The 25227-nt window shown below is 41.4% G+C and overlaps 1 protein-coding gene across 4 annotated transcripts in view; it reads left to right on the forward strand.

Annotated features, from left to right (window-relative positions):
* Positions 1-25227, forward strand: part of Mpped2 (metallophosphoesterase domain containing 2) — a 181755-nt gene that overhangs the window by 94041 nt on the left and 62487 nt on the right. For all 4 annotated transcript variants that reach the window (XM_036186053.1, XM_036186055.1, XM_036186054.1 and 1 more), the window contains one exon: positions 2678-2903. In XM_036186053.1, coding sequence (XP_036041946.1) covers positions 2678-2903 — 226 coding nt within the window. The remainder of the gene's footprint in view (positions 1-2677; positions 2904-25227) is intronic.

Genomic DNA, 25227 nt, shown 5'->3' on the forward strand with positions numbered 1-25227 from the left:
CTGCGTTAAGAAAGTAGAATATGGCCTTGCTTTTTATTCAAGTGGGTTGGCCTAGATGGTCTGATCTGAATAAAATGGATAAAGGCAGGCACTTCTTTGTCTGACAATTTGAAAGTGATGCTATTTGAATACCAAGAAGCTTGAAGCTTGACTGCAGAGCCTTCCAAATTAATCCAGTCTTGTGGGGGGAAAAAAAAAGAAAGAAAGAAAATGCCATCAAGTAACAGGAGATCTGTCAGCTGCCCTGCTTACACTTTTCATATAAAACAGAAAGGTTGGCAGATTATAGATGAAAGGTCAGCTCAGCAAAAAAGAAAATCTGTCAGACAATCTCATAACACAGGTAACCCAGGGTGGGACTTGGAAGCTGCTATTGGATTCTCAGAGAGATGAGTTTGTTGGCAGCGTGTAAATATCATCGCCGCTCCTGCGGCTGTTCATTTTGGTGGCTGCTCCTCTAGCGGAGTCTCTGAAATCTGATTTAGAAGAACACTGAGGTTGCTTACTTTCCTGGGGAGGATTTACTTCGCAGAAGTTTCACCTTTTATTTATTTTTTGTTTGTTTGTTTGGTTTTGAACACCTGAAGTGCGGGTGTAGTCGGGGGAGTACTTCTTTTTGCCCAATGTCTTTCTTAATCCCACATTCGTTCTAAACCAAATATCTAAAATGAGGGCATAGTGAGAAGCCAACACCTCTTATGAAAGCGGTGGTGACTACTGAATGAGTTTCCCAACCCATCATCACCAACGGAGGAAAGAGAGGGCCACAGTGTGGACTGAACCAGCAGCTAAGGTCCACTCGACAGGGCCTGCCTCGGAACAGATTGATGCTCACGAAAACATTTTTAGCCTGTTCTGACTTGAAGGACCTAGGTGAATCTGTGGGTGCATTATCTAACCACAAAGCTGTGATAGCAGAGTTGTGGGGCCTCATCATTTGAGTGCAGGCAGTGCTGGGAATTTGAGGCCTCGTTAATCCATTTTCCTCTGTGCTTCAAGGGCAGGAATCGTACAAAATAGCAGCACCATTCTAAGGCGTTTGCAACCCACATCCTGCTCCTAATTGCTCAACTTGCATAAGCATGCCTCTGAGAGTGGCTTTCCACTTCTATTGCATTCTTCTGGGCAGCCCTGAAAATAACCGAGGCCAGAGGTGTGTCGCACAGGAGCATGCATGGGTCAGCAGGTGTCCCTTGACCCCTGGCCCCCGTGATTCTCACTCCCTCACTCAAAGCGTCATTTTCTTTCACTGCTTTCCCCGTCCTCTGGAGCCTCCCCACTACAGCACATGATGTATATGTGATTCTGCTACCTGTAGAAACTGCAGATCAAGAGCGGAGGAAACCTTGTCACGTTATAAAACGTCACCACTGTCTTAGAAGACACTTGTGCTAGCAGCTGCCTGTGCTTGAGGCTGCTGGCATGGCCAGGGCTCTACAGGACAGTCTTTACCGATTACTCTGCTGAAATCCAAGAACCAATAGCAGCAGTTACTACCACTCCCAGTAAAAAGTTTCTCCAACTAAGCTTCCTTAATTAAATCATCAACTCTGGCTTACTGGTAAGGATCATTTCTTACAAGAGTATTCTATTTCCTACTCAGGGTAACCTTAATTCTTCCCAGAATAGCAGGCAACATTAATTTTGCATCAGACCCAGGAGTCAAGGTGGAATTATATGTGCCACTGTGCCACCCTTTTTCCACTCCAAAATAAAATAAAATGAGCAATAGCCCAGTGGCGAATTTTGAGAGATGGGTAGAGACAGGGCAGCAAAAAAGGCATTAATCTCAGGATGAGGATGGCTGCCTGGTTCTGTCTCCCCTTGGAATTTTGGTTCTTCTAGCATCATAGTGAGTTATTAATATGTATGACCTGTACTTTATTCAAACATTATAAATCTCTGCAGAAGTCTGGTGTTTAGGTTTTCCTTTATAGCTTTCATTCTTCTTCCCAGAATTATCTCATTTCGATCGGGAAACTTTTGCATAAAAAGCGCACACCGAGAACTCGAATTTCCATAGCATAAATATTAAAAGGGGGTTAAGCTTTACAGTTTCCTCTCCCATCCCAAGGGGAGGAAAGTTGGCCTTCCAATCACGGCCCCTTAATAATGTTCTATTTACTCAGGAGCCAAAAGGTAAATGTAAAATGAGACTTGCAGTCTGACACCATAGGTTCCTGTCTGCACTGTAGAATGCTTAGATGTGCCACGTCTTTTGTTTGAAGGGTGTACTAAAATCTAGCATTTATGCATGCTGTTAAAAATACTTGGTTGTCTTATTTTCTGAGAACCAGACTGAGTCCAATCCTTCTCTTCAGGATCATGTCAGTCTTTTAAAAAAACAAAAACAAAACAAAATAAAAAACTGGATAATTGTTTTGTGTAGATTCTTCACAGTGGAGCTGTAAAATCTAGAAGGAACTGGAGCTGGAAGGCTTGATGTCTTCTTAGTGGCTATTTCACTCCTTAGAGCTTCCTATCTCTGGTTTATTGTCATTTTCGATAGCATAAAAAAGTAGCCATAAATTTTGATTTCCATGGAAATAGAAAGAAATGTATGAGCATTTCATTCGGGTGAGCCGTCTGCTGATCACAGTCTTGGCTGTTGTATTTTGTGATGGGAAATGAATGTGCTAATTGGTGCTTTCCCCCCTCTTTCTTCATGTTATTACAGGAAACCTGCCATATGAATATAAAATTGTGATTGCTGGGAATCATGAACTGACATTTGATAAGGAATTCATGGCAGACCTCGTTAAACAGGACTACTACCGTTTCCCCTCTGTGTCCAAGTTGAAGCCAGAGGACTTTGACAATGTCCAGTCCCTCCTGACAAACAGTATTTACTTGCAAGATTCAGAGGTAACCGTGAAGGGATTCAGGATATACGGTGCACCTTGGTAAGTCCTCACTCAAACAGGTCAGAAACCAGAGAAACATGTTTGGGTCTTAACTGCTGTAAACGAAAATGGCTAGGGTGGAAGGGAAGGTTGTCGGTTTGACAAAACACATCATCTGCTACTGCTGAAAATCACAGTATTATCTTCATCATCAGACTCCTGTAGGTTACAAGAATGAGAGTAAGGCTTTAGTAGAAACCTACGTAGTTATGTAACTGAAGCTCTACATGTGTCTGTCACATAGAAAGGTTTTCGAAAGACCACCCTGTTGCTCTTGGCTGATTTAGCTACTCTGAACATTTCATGAGAGTCCCTCTTTCAGTTCTACTGGAAGCAGTCATGAAATGCCTTGCATATAGATCAAGGTTTCCCAAGTCTCTCCACGAATTAGACTGACCAGCTCTGTAGAAACAGCTTTTGAAACTCTAGTCTCAAAGACCCCCTTGGTTCTCCTCCTTTCGAGAAACTGAAAAAAAAAATTGTACTTTTAAAGGGTCTGCAGATGAGACAGATGCTCAGGCAAATTTGGAGATTGTTGATTGACAACACACTACTAGGAATCTAGAACTGTGCTCTGGAACACATGCATCAGGCACATGTCCTAGGGGCCTCACAGGGGTACTCTGGAGCTTGGTTCTGCCAGTTTTCATTTCCAGGTTTTAAAGAAATTACTTCATGTTGAACCTTAGATTTTGTACCTTTAAAGTGATGAAAACAAATCGTACTGTTTATCCAGCCAGCAAAAGATTATGTAGATGTCACTGTGCAATGGATTGAGAAGAGAGCCTGGTAATTGGTTTAGGATGACAATTACCATTTTTCTGCTCTTGGCTTTGCCACTGTGGTTTTGGGTAGACTTGGGCAAGTCACTCAGCCCAGACCAATGTTTCCATCTCTAAAATGAGAATGTCAGACTGGAGTTATCTGTATCAGATAATTCCAGGACTATCTGTGTGTATTGAGCAGACCAACTAACCTTACCCATCCTGGCTGGAAGAGCCCCCAAGTCCTTTGTTACAAGCCGAGGATAGGGTTGCAGGAAGAGTTGCAGAGTGGGCTGTGATTGCCTCTTCACTCAAAGGTTTGGTTTCCGTCTGAAAAAAAAAACAAAAAAAAACAACTCTTTTTTTCCCTCCTTACTAATTGGTATTCCTGACTGATAGGGGGTATGGGCAGAACATTTTTGTTTGTACTTCAACCTGACAATGACTGCAAGTTTCTCATTAACTGCCATAAGCTGGGCACTGTTGTTCTATCAGTGGTCTAAATTAGTCTTCAGTCTGCCTGGAGAATTTAGGTACCACTGTGATTCTCATTTGGCAAATAAGCACAATGAGGCATAGAAGGTTAAATGACTGCTTAGGAAACAACATGGTAGTGAATGGTAGCCCTGCCTACAAGTCTGGCTATAGGAAATCTAGTGTGGCCAAGGGGCTGAGTAGTGCTGGTGGTGCTGGTGGTAATGTAATAATTAGTGGTTATAGTTTACAGGTTAAATTCGACTCTGTTAAAATCCATCCATTTATTTTTATGCATGAGAAAATGGCAGAGGGTAATAGGATAAATTGCAGACATGAGTCCTGTTCAGCTGCAATCTGAAAAATGATCTCAGGGTGAAGCAGGTGTTGACATCAGTGGTTATGGATATGGGGCAGGATGTGAGCATCTTCCACTTCCCAGTCCCATTCTTAATACAGCTTTAAGAGTTGAAGAATGACCTCTGATTGGCAGAGAAACTTGACATGTTGGCTTAAATCATTTCTTCAAACTCATCTGGTATTTTTGAACAATCTTCAGAAGGCACAGGACATTGGGCTGTTCATGAACAATCAGTGCTTTCAAAGACCCCAGATTGCTAATTACTGAAACAATGACAGGGCGGAAAAAAAAAAAAAAAAGCATCCTACATGGTTTAAGCTGATCTAAATCTATTTAGGATAGAACTTGACTAAACAAAATTACAGCTGTTATGAATGAGGGGATGATTAGGATCCCAAGGCAGACATTGAAGTATCCCAAGATGTGAAAACAAATTGGTGACTGAAATACCCAGTATGATGGGTTATGACCTAGTCTGGCTGTTTGGTTCATGCTGGAGACAAAATTTATATCAGAACTAGATTACTATCATTTAAGATATTTTTAATCATTAAAAAATAATTCAGTATAGGAGAAGGTAGTTGAAGCCAGAAACTGGACAGCATTGTTTTGTGTCTTGTAATGTTGGCCTGAGGTAGCATTTCCTGTAGCGTGTATGAGATTTCCATAAGTCTTGACTCCTTCTTCCTGCTGAACACTTCTTTAAAAGAAGGGCATCTGTAGGTGGGATTTGTCCCATCCACTGAAATTGTTGGTACTTTGTTTTTGTTTTAATCCAGAAAGCAGATAGTGAAGAGGAGGGGTTTTCATTTCACCCCATTCTCCTGAGACACCAGGTGTTTATCTGTCACTCTGAAGATGTTCTGTTGAAATGGATGTTCCTAGGGCTACTGAACATTGACTTGGGGATTTCTTCCTGAGCGTTTCTGTGTGGGGAAGACCTTATTTCCCATTTCTACCACATCCTCCTCGGGACCTTGGATGAGTTCTTTTGTCTTTGTTTTGTTTGATTTTTAACATCTCCATACTCTGTTTTCTCATCTGTAAAATGAGCATCACTTTCCTTATGTTTTCAACATAAACTTAATGTAGCCACAGCATAGAGAAGATTCCAAGCCTTGAGTTAACTTTTGAGATGTGTAGCTGTTACCAGAAGCAATGGAGTAATTAATTGATGCTCCCTGGATGTCCTACAACACTGTGCACAAGGAGTCAAATGGATGTGTTCTGACCTTGATTCAGTTGCTGCTGATTGGCTGGCACTAGATGAGTCATGTGACTTCTGGATTTATTGATCTCTGTTCTAGGCTTTTTCATCCTTCAACCATATAAATGTTCACCAAAGCTAGAATCTTCAAAGATAATACATATTGATAGATACAGTTATTTTAATGTCTTATGTAATTTTTGACCTTTTATTATTAAATATTTGGATAGAAGCAAAATTTGAGTGAAATTATGTCACGGCTAGTACATTTCTTATTTCAGGAGTTAAGGTTTTATTATTATTATTGTATCCCTGAGATTTCACTGCAGGTAAGTGCCTCTTCAGTAGCCCATAGATATTCCAAAACAATAGAAACTAGTTAATTTTGATTTCCATGCTTTCCAGTGAATTTTCTAGAGGAAATGTTAAGTTCTGAATTGATGATACTGATACTGATTCATTCAAAAACAAAAATCTAAACAAGAATCTTTGTCCTCGGGGTTTCCTTCCAGCCATCCATGGGTTCTCATAGCAGTTGCTGTCAGACCAAGGAAATTGCTCTAACTCTTGAATTTTAAAAGTATAACACTGGAGTGTAGCTGATTTTTAAAAGACATGCTTAGTGTGCAGAAGACCCCCGGACTAGCTCTGTAGGATCACGTCCCCCATAAGATAAAATAAAATAAAGGATTGTTCTATGGTTTAACTTCAGAAAAGGAATATTCATCTGCCTTCATTTTATGCTTATAAATTGTGCCATAGCTAGAAGCTTCCTAAGACTAGAGAGAATCCTGTTGTTTCCCGATGTACAACTTAATGGGAATGTATATACCGAAAATAGCTGGCAATGCATCTCAGCGTTCCTGAATGTTTGCAACGGTAACGTGGCATACTGTATTCTACATCTCCAATGCAGACGATTGGAATGTGACTGTATGGTCTGAGGAAATTTGGTGTCCCAAACAGCAGAAGTTGTAAATGGGATGCCAGTCTGGAAAGAAAGGGGCTCCTTGGAAGGATGGCAAGTGTAGAGTCGTTTTGTTGGGAGCTTCTTGGCCTCAGGGGAAACTTGACAGGAATACAGTTCTCTGCGTTCTAGCTACCTTCCTTCACCAGCTTCTTTCATGAACCTAAATAAAAGCAATCAGCCATGCTTGTTAGATACTTCACTTACAAATTTTCCTAACTTCCGCCATCATTGCCTTGTCCCCCTTTGGGAGACCAAAGAGGGGTTTGTGTTCTCAGACAGCTGGAGCAGACTCCAGCTTTGAAAGCTCACAGGCTTCTCATGTGTAGTGTTTATGCTTGGCCTCCAAGAAGGACCTTCATTTCCTCCTTCTGGCGGCCCTCTGCAGCATCTTTCTCAAATGCAAAGAATAGAGAAGAAAAAATTCTAACCTGTCAATCATTACCCACTGTGGTAACTAATTGCTTGTCTGTTCATACCAAGGGGAGGTGGAATTTTGAAATCATCTTCATGTTTTTGGTTACTGAACCTGTAGTCAGCCTTTTAATGCAAGTAAGTTTCAATTTAACTGACACACAGAACTGGCTGTGAAAACTGACTGGGTCTTCTTTTTCTGATCTCATTGCTCTTTTGATAGCAAGATTCTGTGTCAAGGAAAAAAACAAACAAACCCACACTTACTAAGGGATCAGCATACCCTACTGCAAAAAGTAGACAGACCCTGGCCTTAGTGCTCACTCAGACTAGAGCACTTGTCTTGTTTCATGCCAGCCTGTGCCTTGCTCTTCTTGCATAGAACTGGTCTCCCTTGGTGTTTAATAAACATGAGTGGGGCTTCCCTATGTCTGGGAATGTGATCTCTTGGCTAACCAAGGGGTCAGGAACAAAGAGTTTTGTTTTTTTTTTAATTTTAGAATGGACACAGGTGTCATTTATCAGATTTAATAACTGGAGGAAGTACCTTAACTTCTGCAGCAGGAAAATTAGATCAGGCCCAAGACTGGTGGTTCTATGGTGGCCAAAAGAGGAAGAGAGAGTCCACTGCCCTTCCTTTTCAAAGGAAGCATGAGTGGGGATTCCCTCCCTCCTCTGTTCCCTTCATTTGGCATAATAAACATGTTGAGTTCATCCATTCATTTAGATGTAATTTCCTGAGCATTTCTCAAAGCCAGAGTTAAGTGTTGACTCCACTCTGTGGCATGGATAATTGTGTCTGCACACAGATTGCTACAAGGTTGTTGGTGTTTCCTTGTTCTATCAGGGCAGCCGGGCTTCATGGTTACCCTGTCAGAAAAGCTTCAGATGTTTTCATTTCCAATTATAAGTTCCGTAATGCATCATGTATTTTGCTGACAGTCTTCAAGTTCTTGAAATAGCAAACAAATTAACAGCAGATATTGAGTGAGAGGATTAGAAAACCAATTGGCAACTCATGATAGAACTCAGATACAGGAGTGAGTGGAATGGGCTCATTTAATTTATTCTCACAGTCATATTGTGTAATTAGCATGGGGAAGGGAGAAAGGAGGGAGGGAGGGAGGAAGGAAAGAAGGAAGGAAGGAAGGAAAAGGAGAATCTCACACTGTCTCCATGTTCATGTGCTCCAATCAGACTCTAATTACTATTGGTTCAGCATACTATTTGCAGGCATTCCCAGCTTTTAGCTAACAGAGTTCCAAAGAAATATTGGCACAGAAAAGCGTGCGTGTGTGTGTGTGTGTGTGTGTGTGTGTGTGTGTGTGTGTGTGTGTGTGTGTGTGTTAAACAAATATGCACTCTGCTTTTACACGATTCTGTTTAAAGGCACAGGCTAACATTTCATTTTGCTTGGCTCCAGGCCCACAGACTCAAACCTCTGGCTGTTCTGCCCTGGTCTAGAGTTACAGGGCTCTGTTTACATTATTGCCTGTTTCAGAATGCAGCTGACTGCTCTTAAAGCCGCACAGGATCAGATTCACTTCTGGTTTTAACAACTGCCTTGTTTATTTGAAAAAGGGAGAAAGCAAAACCGATTGGCTTTGCTTCCTACCTCCCATTGATAGCCAGATCAGCACAGTAAATACTGCCTCCAAGGCCAGTTTATACAGAGTTTGTCGTGTTGGATCCAACTCAGACCTTTCTGCCAGCAGCTCCAACCCGCTCATCCTTTGCAGCCTCTCTGTGTTGGAACCTTTACCTGATGTGGGGAGGGGGCTAAAGAACAATCTGTAGCACTCCATTAGGCTTGCACATGGCTGAGTGAGCCAGCAGCTCTGCAAACAGCACAGATAGACTCACATTTGGAAGGTGGTATTTCACTCAGAGCTTATACAAATGATATCTCATTTGGGCCACCAAGCAGTTCTCAAAATCACATCGTTACTCATAAGAGTTAATAAGACCCAAGACTTTCAAGCACTGATGTGTCAGGTGTTGTTCCTATAGTTGCTTTTGGACAGACTCCAAGTTAGGGCAGTAGGTGACTTGCCCAACGTCCCAGAGCCAGTGTGAGAAATAGGACCTGGATCCAGAATTCCTTTGCCAAGCTCTTTAAATTGGGATTAGTTCAGCAAGGACATCCATCCACTCCTCAGACTGAACTAGCTCAGGCTGTGACCACTCCTCATCTTTGAGGACATGGTTGTTTCCATTTTGTTGTGAAAAGGCTGCCCATAAATCGAGGCCACATGGCTCTCCGGGGACTCTTGTGGGATTAAGTGTGCTTATGGAGAGGGGCAATAGGAGTATTAAGAAGAGGGGAATGATACAATGTCTTCTGCATGGTGTGCTTCAGAGAGTGAGGGTCTTTGAAAAAGAAAAAATCTCCATCTCAGTATTTTGTGTGACATTCTCATCGTTCTGCTTTGCTCCACCCACACTACAGGCCAGAAGCCAAAAGTCCATCCCATGTAGCTTCCCCTGTCCCCATCTTGAGCATCTGTAGCAAGAGGAGGTGGGCATATGCCTCATGCTGGCCTGGTAGCAGTACACTCCAGTAGAAACCAGGTTGACATGGGCCACTGGAAAGATCTGAACCATTTCATTGAGGTTCGGTTGGGCATCTGGGTGTTCTTCTATTCCTTGTGTTGCACTCACAGGCTCCTCTTACTGATCCACAGTGGCTGCTGGTAGATGGAAGGGGATTCTAATGTGGCTTCAAGCTCCATGAACATAACAACAGCCAATCAGCATTGTTCCCTGTACTTACTCTAGGCTAGCTCAGTCCAGACCTTCTGAATGCTCAGCCCAGATCTAATGAGTACATGAATGAATGAAAGAACAATATGATGGTAGCAGAGATATGAACCAAAGGTTTACACAGATGAGATAGCAGTTGTTACCAACCTTATTTCCAGTCCAAAGCCAGACAGGATTGTGAATGTATGGGATGGAAGACCAGAGGTGGAACCACCAAGTGGAACCAAACAGAGTTCTAAGCTGTGCCCCTTAGCCTGCAAGAACAGATCTTGACCCTTCCTTGGCCTTGGGGAAGGAGGAGAGCACAGCATTGTAGCACGAATCTTAAGAGGTCTTATTAATAAAAACAAACCTGAAGCCAGGTATTGGGGTGAATGTTGGAAAATCAGAAAAGCAGAACAAGCCACAGCTTCCTCACCTCACCAGTTCCTTAGCTGATCCTGTTTCTTCAGACTAGAAGCCTCCAAGTCCTCATTCAAATGGATCTCAGCTGAACTGCTGCTCAAAAGCCTAAAAGCTTAACCAGTCTAGTTCTTGGTCCTTATGCCGTATATACCTTTCTGCTTCTTGCCATCACTTCGTGCGATTAAAGGCATGTGTCACCATGCCTGGCTGTTTCCAGTGTAGCTTTGAACTCAGAAATCTGGATAGATCTCTGCCTCCAGAATGCTAGGATTAAAGGTGTGTGTACCATTTTCTGGCCTCTGTGTTTTTCTAGTGGCTGTTCTGTCCTCTGACCCCAGATAAGTTTATTAGGATGTAGAGTATTTTGGGGAACATAATATCAGCACATAGCATGTCCCTAGGTGAGCATGGTTTCATAGAAGCAAGGGAAGGGGAAGAATGAACTTGACTTAAGGCCCTAAGAATTTTTACAGAAAGGCATCTATCTTCATGAGCTGTGTTAGTCTTGCCTCCAATGCCTCATCCCATGCTGTGAAGAGAGAGAGAACTTGCTAGTACCCTTGGAGACTGTTTCTTCAAGGCTGTGTTCAAGATGGACAGTGCAAAGATGAGATTGTTAGGAAGTGACCAAGTGAACTCCAAATCTCCTCTGGAATTTCAGGAGTCAGGAAGTCTGCTCGGTGGTGAATCCCCACTGGCTGGTGAATCCCCACTGACTGGATGCTGTATGTTAGAGAACCGAGATTCTTCACCATTTATTTTTGACGTATTTGATAGATGCAGAGTTCCCAATCTGTGCTCTGCACTATAAATGTAGGGTGGATTTTTCCAGATTGTACCATTTAGTAAGGCTTTTCAGGTCCCATGACAAGCTTAGTCCACGTCAGCCTGCCTGCCGCTCTGCGTTTTCCCCTGTAGCTCAGATGTGTTCTCAGATCAGTCCAGGTGACTACACAGATCGCTTTAATGGTTCCAATGGTCCGAGATGAAGGTGAAGTGGGCCCTCCTTCCTCAGATCAGAGGTTGCCCTCTCACTCTCCTCCCCTTCAGCTGCTACTGCCACTGCATAGCATCACCACAGGACCCCCTTCTCTCCCCTACCTGCAAGTCTGCCAACCGCCAGTGGTTTCACAATACAGTCTGAATAATCAAAGCTAGGCTATGTCTTCCCTTGACAGGAGGAAGCCCTCTGCTCCTCTAGGCAGCTCAGTGAGAGGGCTGTCAAAGCAGGATGACACTTGTTGTCCCAAGGGTTCCTTGGTAAGCCAGTGGGAAGCTTGGTAGAACACAGGCTCAACCACGTTATATTCAAGGACATATCCCTGCCATTGAAGATTTTGTTAAACTAGGCTAAGCCCTGTTTGTTGCGTCTCTCTGCTCTTCAACCATCTGTCCCTCCAGTTAACACTTCCGGAAAGAACTTCCCAGGAGGAAGACATACCCTGAAAGCTTTGCTCCCCGTGTCAGACATAAGCAGATGCTACCCATTTTAGGAGGTCTAGCAGGAGGCAGTTCTGTAAACTTGTGCAGGCTCTGGCTTTCAAAGGAGGCAGTCCCAACAAGCATGAGTCCCAGTTTCCTCAGTTCGACCTTGATAAACACACTATCTAATTTATCTGAGCCATAACTGCATCTGTCAAATGGGCATGCAAATAATAACCGCCATGTATGGAGCATCACCTACATGCACCTTGTATAGCACACGTACCTTGTATAGCACATGTTTAAGCTTCGCCGTGTTGCTAAAATGTACCATCATCTCTCCCCCTTGGAAAACCAGAAGATTAAACATTAGAGAAGCTAACTAACTCACCTAATGATCCCAGCCTCATGAAGGACAGGAAATGCTGAAAATCAGACGCCAGTCTATGTGGCCTGATAGCTTTTTCTTTTCTACCACTTGTATAGTCTTTGTGGAATAAGAGCTTATGTATGTTAGCCTCCTGGCACTCATTAAATAATAAGTAAAGCGTTGTTTTCTTCCCTGAACAGTGCGGGTTCAGTTCTCCAATGGCTGGCATTGTTTTTGTTTGTATGTGGTCGTACATAAAGTAAAAGGGGGCAGAAATGAAGTGAATAGGAAATGTAAGAAAATGGTTACCCCTGTGTAAGTGTGTGTGTGTGTGTGTGAGAGAGAGAGAGAGTGAGAGAGAGCGAGAGAGAGAGAGAGAGAGAGAGAATGAGTGCATCGGGAAGACAGACAAAGGGAGAGAATTTTAAGAAGTGAATATCGTCTACTTCCTCTGGCATGACAAGTAGCTTATGATCTGGGTAAGTGGAAGCCATTTAGGAAAGGAACCCCGTCTATTGCTGCACTTGGTTCAAAGCATGGAAGAGTGGATAGATGACTGCCCGATGAAGATGGATGGGACAGTTTTAAGGTCACTAAAATGGAATATCATTTTCAATGTATGAGCAACACTTATCAGTGCGTCCTCACCCAGGAAAGACAGAGGGAACGCTGGCTAGTGACTGTAAATTCAATGTAGGCCGTTCCATGAGGGCTGTTCCAACTCAAGGCTAGTGGCAGATTTGCAAGCCTCTGGGTTAGCAGAATGCGTGTGAATTCTGCACAAATCAGGAAAGATGGTCTAAACAACCTGCATTAACTCAGGACAGGATGGCAGAAAACAGCTCCAATGTTAGAAGAGATCATCTGTTAAAATACAAACACAGTTCCTGTGACTAACTATGGTCATTATGCCACTTGCTTTAAAAAGAGGGACAGATCATTAGAAGAGAAGCCTCCAGTGCATAGAAGGACAGGTTAGAGGAAATGCACCTAAGTTGGCTTTTCCTGAGACGGTCTGAAGGAATAGATGAAATTGACTAGTTAATTTAGATACTGCAGGCATGATGGGTTTACAAGGTGGACCACAGAAGGGAAAAATAGTGCTAACATTTCACATGGGTTGACAGTTAATTGGCATTGCAGACCACGCAGACTAGTGTGCTTGTAAAGGAAGAGGCGGGTCCAGATCTCCCCACTGATCTTTCATCCCTTCCTAATTCTGGCTACCCATTTCCTGGATACGTTCTGTGAGAGGATGCACATAATCCGGAGGCAGACAGCTGCAGCCTGCCTGAAGAACTGCTGACCACCGTTTTCCTCACTGATTTTGAGACACTGTTTGTATTCAAATTCTGGGCTCTGTCCATCTTGAAGCTAAACCTACTACGGTATTCTGGCTTTCCCTCCCTGCCTCCCAATGCTTTAGGAGTGATGGGAGTTAGCTTGGAACACCATGGTTCTAGAAGGATCATAGCTGAAGACAGGGGAAAATGCTTTTATTTTGATTAAAAATTCAACTCTCAACTCATTACAGTTGTGTGTGCAGGCACCTGTGTGTTTGCACATGTGTGCACATGTGTATGTATATGATGTGTGTGTGTGTGTGTGTGTGTGTGTGTGTGTGTGTGTGTGTGTGTGTTGCACATAAGAGCATTCACATGTTTTCCTGGATGGGTATGCAATGGGTGCCCTCAGCAGAGAGATTGGGCATCTTTGATCTCTATTGAAGTAAGGTCTCTTGCTGAACCCAGAGCTCACTGAATCACTAGTCTCAGCTTCCTGGGGGCTGAGAGTAGAGAAGCCACCAAACCTACTCCCCTTTTATGTGAGTTCTGGAGATCCAAACACCAGTCCTCATGGTTACACAGCAAATGCTTTATCCACTGAGCCACAATGCCAAGCCCTGGCCTCTGGTTTTATTGAGAATTAGGAATCAGTAGGGGAAAAAACCCTTCTTGTTTCTATCTTTTCAGTGCAAAATAGGAGACGCTTAACCAAAACCTGATGAGAAGGTGTTGGTGGCAAAGCAGCTGGGCATGCACCTTGAGGTTTGTAAGTCACCTCTTGCTCCTTCTTTCTCTTTGGTTACAATTTAAGGGGAAACCAGTTTGTTTTGAAGCACTTAGGTACATTTGTACATTTTTTTGTATCATTGAAAATAGCTGATACATAGACATCCTAGGAGAATGAGGGTTATAGGCTCAGCGGGTGCTGCTTGTAATGAAACAAACTAATACCATGTTTTCCCCCAAGCTGGAGCTGCAGACTTTTCTTGCTCAGATGCAATCTTTCTGCAAATGGATGAAAGAAGAGGTACCCACCTTTTGGGCCAACAGTAAAAATAAAAACAGGAAGCCCATGACTGAGCCTCTATTTCATGTTGAATCTGACTGTTTCTCATTTGCACAGCCTTCCTAGAAGGGAATTCTGTGTGGTAGCTTGCTTGTGGAGTAGCTTTGGAGGCCTCGGAACAGTGAGGGAGTCTGCAGTCTCCAGTTAGTCTTATGGCCTCTTTGCCTGTGCTGCCCACTGTTAAAGGGGAACTCTGATGCCAAGTGGATGAGGCTTTCTGAAGTTACTTGTTAGTAGGAATTACCTTCTGCGGACTCCTGCTGTGAAAAGCCGGAGAGACCCAGGGTCTCTTCTCAGGATGTGTGGAGGTATGGCTAGTCTGTAAACCACAGACTTACCAGTGTTTGGAAGGCATTTCTGAGACCATTGACACTTAGGAGTTTTCACTTTGAGTTGGTTTTGCCCTGTTATCACAATAAACAGAACAACCAAACTATTGATAAAGCAGAATAAAGATCACCAGAGGTTTTCCATTTCCTATGCCTCATTCAAAACGGTAAACCAAATACTCATGAGAATGACGTCAGAAAATCTTTGTTTTGTATGTAAGAAAAAAAAAATAATGAAGAGAAGAAAAGAAGAAACTGTCGAGGGTGGTGTGTGGTGACTACCTTAGCAGAGTTGTTTCGGACATGTTTACCTTCATCTCTTTCCTTATTCTGTGTGCACTGGAGGCCTGGTGTGAAGTCAGAGGAAAACTTCCAGCACTTCACTTTCCCTTTCCACCCTGGAGTTCAGGGGTGGAACTCAGGTCCTTGGGCACAGCGGCAGGCTTTTTACCTGCTCAGCCTTCTCCCCAGCCCCGCAGCTGTTTTGAATGATGTTTCTCTAGAATGGTCTCTTTCCAGAAGAACAATAAACTACTGCTCCTTCTACTACTATTAATAATGATACTACTACTACTACTACTAATAAGTGGTATCAAGTACCACCATAGGAACCGACTTGGCTGTTTTCTGGGATTTTGCTCTTTGCTTTTGTTGTAAATGGAATGCACTCGATGTCTCTACAAATTTTGCTCAGATGATTGCAGAACCCCAAAAATCTTGCTGCCACTGATGCTATTATTGGTCCTTTAATATAAATACACACATGTGTAATTTGAATTTCTGGAAAGTATTGCAATGTTCTACATTGACATGGCATTATTCTACAGAAATTAACTGTTTGGTGCAGAAATGTTACAATTATTTCTCCATTTTTAAAAATTTTTTATTTTTTACAGTTTTACAGGGGTAGTGCCATGTTTTAAATGTGTAAAGACTTATCTAGGGTTTGATTGCAGAAACTAAAATTCTCTGAACGATGAGGGGAAAATAGGAAATCACTGAGGATAGAGACTGTAAAATACCATAGGCATCTCAGTGCTCAGTGACTGTTCCTCCAGTGTTAACAGTTCACTATCCCAGTACAACAACCCACAGACTTATTTTGAATGTTGCTGGGCATTGAGGAGCCAGTCCTTTATTAGAGAGCCATGGTAAGTCTGGCTTCTTTTAATTAGCAATTAGCATTTTTAAAGCCACATGCCTACCCAAATGTACAAATGGATTCTAACATACAAATGGCATGTATCAACAGCAGAGAGGTGCTTTCCCTACAGGACAGCAATCAGTTTGTCATGAATGGCTCTTCTTTTCCCTCATGCTCCTTTTCCTAGAATTTTGTGTGTCCTTATACAGTCCAAAGCGGGGGTGGGGTGGGGGGGGGGCATATTCTGTAGTTGTGAAATGTGCATCTCTGGGTAATTTAGAGAGGAATTGTGTTACTCTGGCTTTTGCTGTTTGCTTATACAGTCTGGGGGCATTTGCTGGCCTGGGCTGGGCATGCACTTCACAGATCATCTGGGTGAAGACAGGTCATTACAAAGGATGGGGGAGGTGGAAGTGTTTGTGCCAATCAACAAGTGCTGGGTTTTGCCCTTCCCCCTCCAGCACCCAGAGCTATGCATCATGCTGCTGCAAAATCGTGTTTCCCTTTTAAATCGGAGTCTTGGGAAGGCAGAACCTGGGTGATTCGCAAGCTGGCTAATAAAAGCCAGATGTCTTTGGGGGCTTGCCTTTCAATTCATAACTAAACGTGATACCCTGGGAAGGGGGACCCTGGGTCCGGCTTTATAGGATGTGGCTTTGGTGGAGGAAAGCCTGGTGCCTACCTTTGCTTATTTGTATTCTCATGCTGTCATGCCCCCCCACCCCTGTATGCCTTTGTTCTATTAATCTGCGAAACAGGGCTCAATTTGTGATTAGTTCTTGGAGCTTGTTTCTATTAATCAGTCTGCAGAACAGGTCGACTTGGATGCTTTTGTTCAAGAGCTTAATGTGTTCGTTGGGCTGCAAGCTTTGCCTTAACCAGGCAGTGAGAACTGGGTTTTATATGCTGATTGCATTGTCAAGGAAGAAAACACTGTATAAAAAGACAACAGGAAAGCACTACTGTAGAACTGCAGGCTGAGTTTTTAGGAAGGAGACATATTTGTAGAAGATAGAACTTATGTGACCAATAAACTGCGTTGTAGAGTTGACCAGAACAGAAAATAAGGCATTGTACTTATACTCCCAGAAACACCGTGTCAAGCAAGAGTTGCCTATTCATAAGACTTTTTGTGTGTTTGAAGTGTGATTCTCTATTGATGCTTCAAGCAAGTCCACCGTCCTTTAGCTGCAGCATTAGGTAATTATGAGACGACTCGATGCTGTTTGTGAAATTTTTACTTTCTTCTTCTAACCCTCCCTTGTTCCAAATGACGCTGCCACGGCTTCAAATTATTTTACCTGTTACACAGGGGAAATTCTGTCTCTCAATTTTCTTCATTATCAGGGGACAAGGACTGATCTACCTGTGGAGACCGAGTGGGTTAACTGAGTGATGGTTATAAATTGCTTCGTAAAATGCTCATTATCCCCGTTGTAAAAATTCCCCTGACTTGGATGTGCAAAGGCTGCCACTGCTGGGAAAGAATTCTGATGTGCAGCGTTTCCCAGTGTCAGCCGTGCTCTAGGAAAAAGACTTTTCCAGTAAAAATCGCCAGTATATTTAGCATTCATTTATTTGAAATAACCAACCCCCCTCACCATCAAGTGTATGCAAGAAGCAGATCCTGATTCTCAAATTAAATTTGTCATCAGTGATAAATTTAGTCCTGTAAGAGACTTTCATAAGTGCCTCAGCGTGATTTATTGTTGTGTTAGTTAACATGCTTATGTTATGTCTTGTACAGAATTTAGCAGAAACAATTTCTGACTAGACCCTCCTTGATTAAAATTTAAAAATGAAAGTCTCTTTTTGGCACGGCGGTAATTATTTTAGGGCTAAATTGGAAGGTAAGCACACTGTAGTCCTGTCATCATTTAAAAAATAAAGACAGAAAAGAGGAAGAGAGATGTCAAAATGTGACGAGGAAAGCATTGAAAAGCTTCTACTTCTTTATGTTTGGACATCCTGTATTCCTTTGTGTGTATGCAGAATGTCTAGGCTGTTTTATTGGCTGGGGCTTAAGATGCAACCCTTGCATATATAATCGCTAATGAGTGTCAGGATTCAGCTGCTAATTTGAAAGGCTTTGTGGCTCTTTCGCCCCAGACACTAGCAGCTGCATTAGGCACTGCTTTGTCCAGCCTGACCTTTGCTGGCCCTTGGATCTCAGCTAAATACCAACATTGCACCAGCACCCTCCCACTTGAAACAGTCCAGACCAGCTCCTTCAATGCAGCGCTTATCAGAACCTGCTACTGACATAAACTTGGATGCCCCGTAGCTTGCCACATAATTAGGATTACCTTCCCCCAGAGAGGCCCTATTTACTTAAAGCCATGGGGGTGTTCGGCTGATTGGAGATTTGAATTTTAGAGCAGTTAACACATTTCTTGATCCTCTTTTTTTGAAACCCATTATTATGAAGCAGAGCTTTAAAAATACGTGTTCATGGCAACATGTGTGTTCAAACAACATGTGTTCATGTTATTCCTGTGGAAGCAACAGCTTTTTTCCTAGACAGAAATGTACAGAAAATTTATTAATGTCATAGATAAGAAAACTAAGAGGAAAAGCTAATAGTATCTTTTTCTTTGGGGTTTTGTCTTCTTGAGCTCCTTCTCATCAGAATGAAACCATGCAGGATGCAGGTGGGAAGAACTTTGTGTTTGTTTTTATTTGTATAAATAGCCTGAGAAATAAAAAGGACCATGACTTGTCATACTTTGGTTTGCTGTTATTGTTTATTGTTCAGGAATATTGCTTCTGTATTCTTCCCATATTGTTCCCAATTTCCAGGGAGAGGTGGGATCTTGCTTTTGCTTAAACTTTGACCCAAGTAACTGCTGTGAAGCCATTGTTAGCTGAAGGGGTCTTTTGACATTTTTTTTGTAATTAATTCAAAGAACAAAAAGTGTGGACAAGCTTTCTGCCCATTTGCTTTGGTCTTCTAATTCAGATCTTATTTTGAAGGGGTTTGAATTCCCCTTCCTTTTTAGAGAGAATCGTAAAGTAAGGGATGGGAAAGAACTCTCTCTGATGCCATCACTTTTTCCAGCCCCTTGGCCAGTAAGTTCTCCCTCCCTTTGGTGTGGTCCCTTGTGTTCTTAGTGTGAGATCATAAGATTGAGGAGGGTCCTTGTCCACCCCTCTGGGAACAGGTCCTGTAGTCCTTGCTATGGGGACATACACAACGGCATGCACAGTAGCGATTTCCCTGCTCTTCCAAAGCCTATGCATTCTTAGGCTCAGTCTCTTTTCTTGCCCTTCCTTATTTCTCAAAGCTCTGGGACTTTCTTTTTTTTTTTTTTTTTGAACCACCGGTCTGTGTTGTAAACAAAGACACGATACACACATGCGTGGTTTTATGTCTGTTTTTGCATTCAAGATGACAGGATTGTTGGAGGGTTCCCTTATTATTATCTATATGTCTAAGACTTGCGTGTGTGCTGATTGTCCATGAATTTCACCTTCAGATGGGTTTCCTAAATCTTTAGCCATTTCTTAGAGCCTGTGACTAGAGCTTCCTAAGATCTTACTGGTGTGGAGACTTGGGGAGAGTCCAGGAGCAAAAAGAGAACTATGTTTGGTGTCGGATAAATAGAATTAAAATTATCCAAGTTCTTGGTTAATGGCAGATTGTCATGGTTGGTCTCTGCCTAGCCATTATCAGTTCCATTTTATTTGTCTGTTTATGAATAAAGGTAGCGAATATCTATTAACCCATACACTGCCAAAGAACTAGAATAATGACATAATTTTATTTATTGATATATTTTCCTGGAGATGATCTTGTCTCTCTAGCCCAAGTGTATGTTAATCTAATCTGTCTTTTGTTTGTTTGTTTGTTTACTTAGCTGTTTCTTTTAACAGAGGTGTGTGTGTATGTGTGTGTGTGTGTGTGTGTGTGTGTACTAAGCACACACACATTTATATGTATGTTTGTGCCTATTTAAACAACTTACAGTTACTGGTTTTGAAACTTTCAAAAATTATATTGTTGAGTTTTCCTTCTGTTATGGAAATCTAAGCTCCTAACAGATTAAACCTTCCACAAATACCTGGAAAATTCTGGAAAAATACTTGGGGGGCAGTGGCTATAGTTCAGTTGTGGAACATTTGCATAGCATGTGCAAGGCCCTGAACTCTTCTATAATAGTGCAATAATCATAATCATAGATAACTCTCTCAAACCTCCAGAGACCTTGGAGGATGGAGTTGGGGACCTCACAGGAAGCTGCTGCCGCCATGGAGCTCTCCATTTCTGTAGTCTAGGCCCTGGCAGTGGTCACAGCTAACTAAAGTTGTGGTGTGGCTAAAATTCCAACACAGTTTATTCATTTTGGCAAGAGTAGCTATTTCTAAGAGCTCAGAGTAACCAGAACCACCAGAGAGTAAGGAAGAATCCCGTGGGCAAGATGGTTAAAAAAAAAAAGACATGCATAAGAGTAACACCAATGCTGAGAAGAACTGCGATGCTGTCGACCACTGACACGTGTGTGTGTGTGTGTGTGTGTGTGTGTGTGTGTGTGTGTGCGCGCGCGCGCGCTCGCGCGCACGCGCGCGCGCATATGGACAGACTGGCAGCCATCCGATTATGAGCTGAGAGCCACCTCAGATGTAACAGAGTTGGGAGTTTGGGTCTAACCAAGTTAATTATCTACCAAAACAAAGCATTGGCACAACTCCACAGGGGAGACTTAAAACATCACCAGTGTTTGTCCACTGGGGAGACTTAAAACATCCACTAGTGTTTGACATATGAAGAGTCAGGATAATTTGACTCACTGCAAAGGGAAGAAATAACAGAGGCTAGCCTAAAGATGAATCAGATGATCAGACAACATTTTGAAGCATATATTATAATTATCCTAAGTAAAAATAATGGAAATATGTCTGCAGTGAATAAAATCCAATGATGTCAGAAGTAAAATAGAAAATTCAAAGCCAACCAGAAACTTTGGAATGGAAAAAACATAACATTTGAAAAGATTATTCACAAGATAGGGTCCATAGTCTGTCAACTAACAGAGAAAGGGACAAATGAGTCCGAAGTTAGGTTAGCAGAAATGTCTACTCTGATGGAGAGGATTATTGAAACAGTTAACGACTTCAAAGACATGAGATGATAACCTGAAGTCTCCTACAGTGATTTGAGACTGATAGTAAAGGAAATGATTTGAAAACTAATGCCCCTGACTTGATGAAATATATCTTTTTACATACAAAGAAGTACAGCTAATGACAAGCAAGAAAAATATGAGAAACTATGTTTAGGCATAAAATATAGTTGAAGGAGCACCTAAGGGAAAGAAAATTATAAAATCTGTAAGATTAAAAAAATACATATAAGGGAAATGATTAAATGACAGGGCTTTTTAAATAAGCGTTTTAGGTATTCCATGAAATGGTATGGAATTGACTAACTTTATATTGATTATAGAATGCTAAGGATGTACACTGTAATCTTTGGAACAGCTGTAATCTTTGGAACAGCTGATGAAGAAGTACTTCAAAGAGGTAGAGTTAAAAAGCCAATTGATAATTCAAATGGAGTTCTAGTAATTTTGAAACAGTACACAAAGCTCAAAAAGAGAGTACTGAAATAAGAAAAATTATCTTAAGTATTTTGAAAACAAGTAGTACCTAAAAAGCACATTTTAAATATAAAAACAGTTTTAAATATAAAGATGCACTCTAAATGGAATACATAAATGAGTTGATGCCGGTGGATGGGATTGCACAGATTGATACAAATGGTTATTGTAAGAAGGCTGCATGGCTTGTTAATATCAGGTCAAGTGGGCTAAGAAGGAAGAATGTTACTGAAGGTAAAAGAGGGCATCCGTAATGAAAAAAGGGAGTCAGTTCCTCAGAAAGACACAATAATCCCAAGCCTGTATGTGCTTAACCTTGAACCTTAAAAAATATACAAAATAAACAGTTACAGTGTTAAAAGAAAAGCAGCCCCACAACCATAATAGGAGATTTTAACATTCTTCTCTATTTAATTGATTTTTAAACTAGACTCATCTCTAAAAAAGGCAATAGAGGCTCTAAACAACAACACTAACTACCTTGAGCCAAACAGTATTTGCAGAAGACTTCACTCCATGACTATAGAATGTACATTCTTTTCAAATGTATATGGTGCTTTCCCCTTTATAAACCATGCTGGACCATGGAGCAAATCCCAGTAAGTCTTAAGATTGAAATCACGAAAAGTCCTTGTATTGGATACAGTGAATCTTAGTTTGAAATCAGTGGTAAGAAGATGTATGTACTACCCAACCCCAACACTAGGAAATTAAGTGGTACACTCCCAAATCAAAGGAAAAAAAATCTCTAATTTAGACACTTTTTCAAATTGGATGATAACAAAAAGTGTAGCACATTACAATATGTGGCATACAGATAAAGCATAGCTTATAGGAGTATTTCTTAATGTGTCCTGTATTAAAAGATTGGCATTTTGCTAGTGTATGCAGTAAGAGCTTTTCATACGAGTGTAGAATATACTTTGAACACTGTCTTGCCTCCTTTTCTCCTGCTGTGATAAAACAGCACAACCAAGGCAACCTATAAGCAAAGGCATTCAATTGGGCTGCAGCTTCAGAGGGCTCCAGTCAATGTTGGGGGAGCAGAGGCATGGTGGTAGCAGTAGCTGAGAGCTCACATCTTATTCCAGAAGCAGGAGGCAGAGAGCACACTGGGAATGGCCTGGGCTTTTGAAACCTCAAAGCCCACCCCCAGTGACACACCTCTCTCAACAAGGCCACACCTCCTAATCCTTTCCTATCACCTTTCCACCAACTGGGGACCAAGTCTTCAAATGTCTGAGCCTATGGGGTTCCTTCTCCTTCAATCCACCACAAGCTTATTTCCCCATATACCTCTTAATCTTTTTTCCTACACCCCCTCCCATTTATCAGCTTTCTTACTCTGGGTAGTTGTGTTTCTACTTTAAATTTTAATTTGTTGTTATTGTAGTTATTATTATTGGGGTGTGCATGTATAATGGCATAATGTGTGGAGGGCATGCATGTGCCATGGAGCACATGTGGAGATCAGAGAAACTGTGGAGTCTGTTCTCTCCTTCAACTTTTCATGGGTTCCAAGGATTGAACTCAGCTCACCAAGCTTGTACAAGTACCTTTACCTGGTGAGCCATTGCTTTTATGTTCATGCTACATATACATACATGGTTTTATGTATCTATATAAAATGTAAGATCCACATTTGAGAGAAAAAGGTGATTTTCATCTTTCTGGGACTGAATTAATTGAATTAATATGATAATCTCCATTTACACTCACTTTTTATTCAAACAATATAATTTTATTATTTTTAGTGGTTGAATGAAATTTCATTATGTATATATACTGCATTTTCCATGTTCCTCTGTTGATGGACACCACAGCTGGTTCCATAGATTAGCTGTTATGAATAGTACTGTACTAAGTATTGATGTGCGAGTGACTATGCATTACAATGACTAGGGATTCTTTAGCTAAATACCTGGGAGTGATATAACCAAGTCATATGGTAGAGTGACTTGTAGATTGTTGAGAAACCACCATCCTGGTTTCCATAGTAGCTGGGCTAGTTAACACTTCTGTTAACAGTCTATAAAGGTTCCCTTGTCTCCACATTGAAGCTTTTAATCTCTACAATATAAAATGTAGAGACTAAAACTAATTATTTGAGATTCTGTCTTGTGAAGTTACCAAAGCAACAACAAAAAAAGCAAGCAAGATCCAAAGTGAAGATATGGAAGACATTGATAAAATTAAGAGAAGTCAATGAAACAGAAACTAACAGAATTAAAGCTTGTTATTTGAGAACGTCACTCAAACTGATGAGCCTTTAATGATCAAGAAAAAAGGAATATAAGCCACTAGTATCAAGAATGGAAAGGAATTCGCACTTGGGATCTCTACTAAGATAAGAAAAGTTCACGAACAACTTTATGCTGACAAAGTTAAGTGCAAAGCTTTCTTTAAATATACGCATTAAAAGAGAATAGAGAGCACACAAAATAAAATACAAAATTTAAATGTCTCAATATAATAATTAGACTGAATTCACTTTAAAAAACTTTCAACATGAAAATATAAGTCACAGTGTCTTTAATGAATGAATTTTATCAAATATTCAAAGAAGAGAGAGACCACTTTCCATCTTATTTTATGGTCAACATACTATCTAACAAAGAACAAAACTATTACAGAAAACTATATGATACTATGAGCAGATACTAAGATACTTTAGAAAGCTCAGATCAAATCCAACAACATTCAAAGAAAAGGTAACATACTAGTCCAATTTCAGTTTATTCCAGGAATAAAATGTGGGTGTACCATTAGGAAGGGAGGAGTGAAGGAAGAAAGGAGGAGGTTGGGAGGGAGGCAGGAATGAAGGACAGAAAGAGAGGGAGCGAGGGAGGGAGGGAAGGAAGGAAGGAGGGAGGGAGGGAGGGAAGGAAGGAAGGAGAGAAGGAAGGAAGGAGGGATTAAAAGAATGAATCAGTCAATGTAATTGATCTCATTGATCCCATTAATAATAAAGGAGGATGTTCATGTGGTCATGTCAGTAGATGAAGAAAACATTTTTAAATTCAACCCTTATTCATGATTGAAAACTCTTAGAAATAGGAATGGAAAGAACAATTAACACCATATTTAATGCTAACTATTGATGCCATTCACACTGAGATCAGGTGCACATTTAAGGACAGGATGGTTCACAGTTCAATTTGCTATTGTTATGAGCATTTTAAAGTGTCATGGAGCACAAATATATAAGTGAAAGTTATAAACAAAGAAACTAAAAATAATTAGAATTAGGAAAAGTATACAAGACTAGTAAAAATGTATAATAATATACTAATATTTTTGTGTTGCTGCAGACCAAACCTTGGGCCTTTTAAAACAGCACCCAAGGTACAAAATGCTTTGGAGCAAATACAGCAAAAACTATGAAAATTTTCTTCACTGAAAACTGAACAACTTTGCTGGAAAAAGCTTAAAACTTAAACAGATGAAGTTGTGTCATGCTGTGGTCTGCTCAGTTCTCAGACTTGCCTATGGATTCAGGTTATCAGTTTGGTATCTATACTAAGTTCTAGATTCCCATGCAGATTGACTCTTCAAGCATTGCAGAACAGCTCCTCAAGAACCATTACTTGAGACTCTGGAGAAGCTTCCGAAGTTAAGAACAGATGCTGCTCTTGCAGAGGACCCAGATTTAGTTCTCCGCATCCACATGGTGGCTCACAACTATCTGTGACTCAGATTCCAGGTATCCAACACTTCCCTTCTCACCGCTGTGGGCACCAGGCACACACACAACA

This window comes from Onychomys torridus, chromosome 4, assembly GCF_903995425.1.
Source record: "Onychomys torridus chromosome 4, mOncTor1.1, whole genome shotgun sequence".
In the NCBI taxonomy this organism is placed as follows: domain Eukaryota; kingdom Metazoa; phylum Chordata; class Mammalia; order Rodentia; family Cricetidae; genus Onychomys; species Onychomys torridus.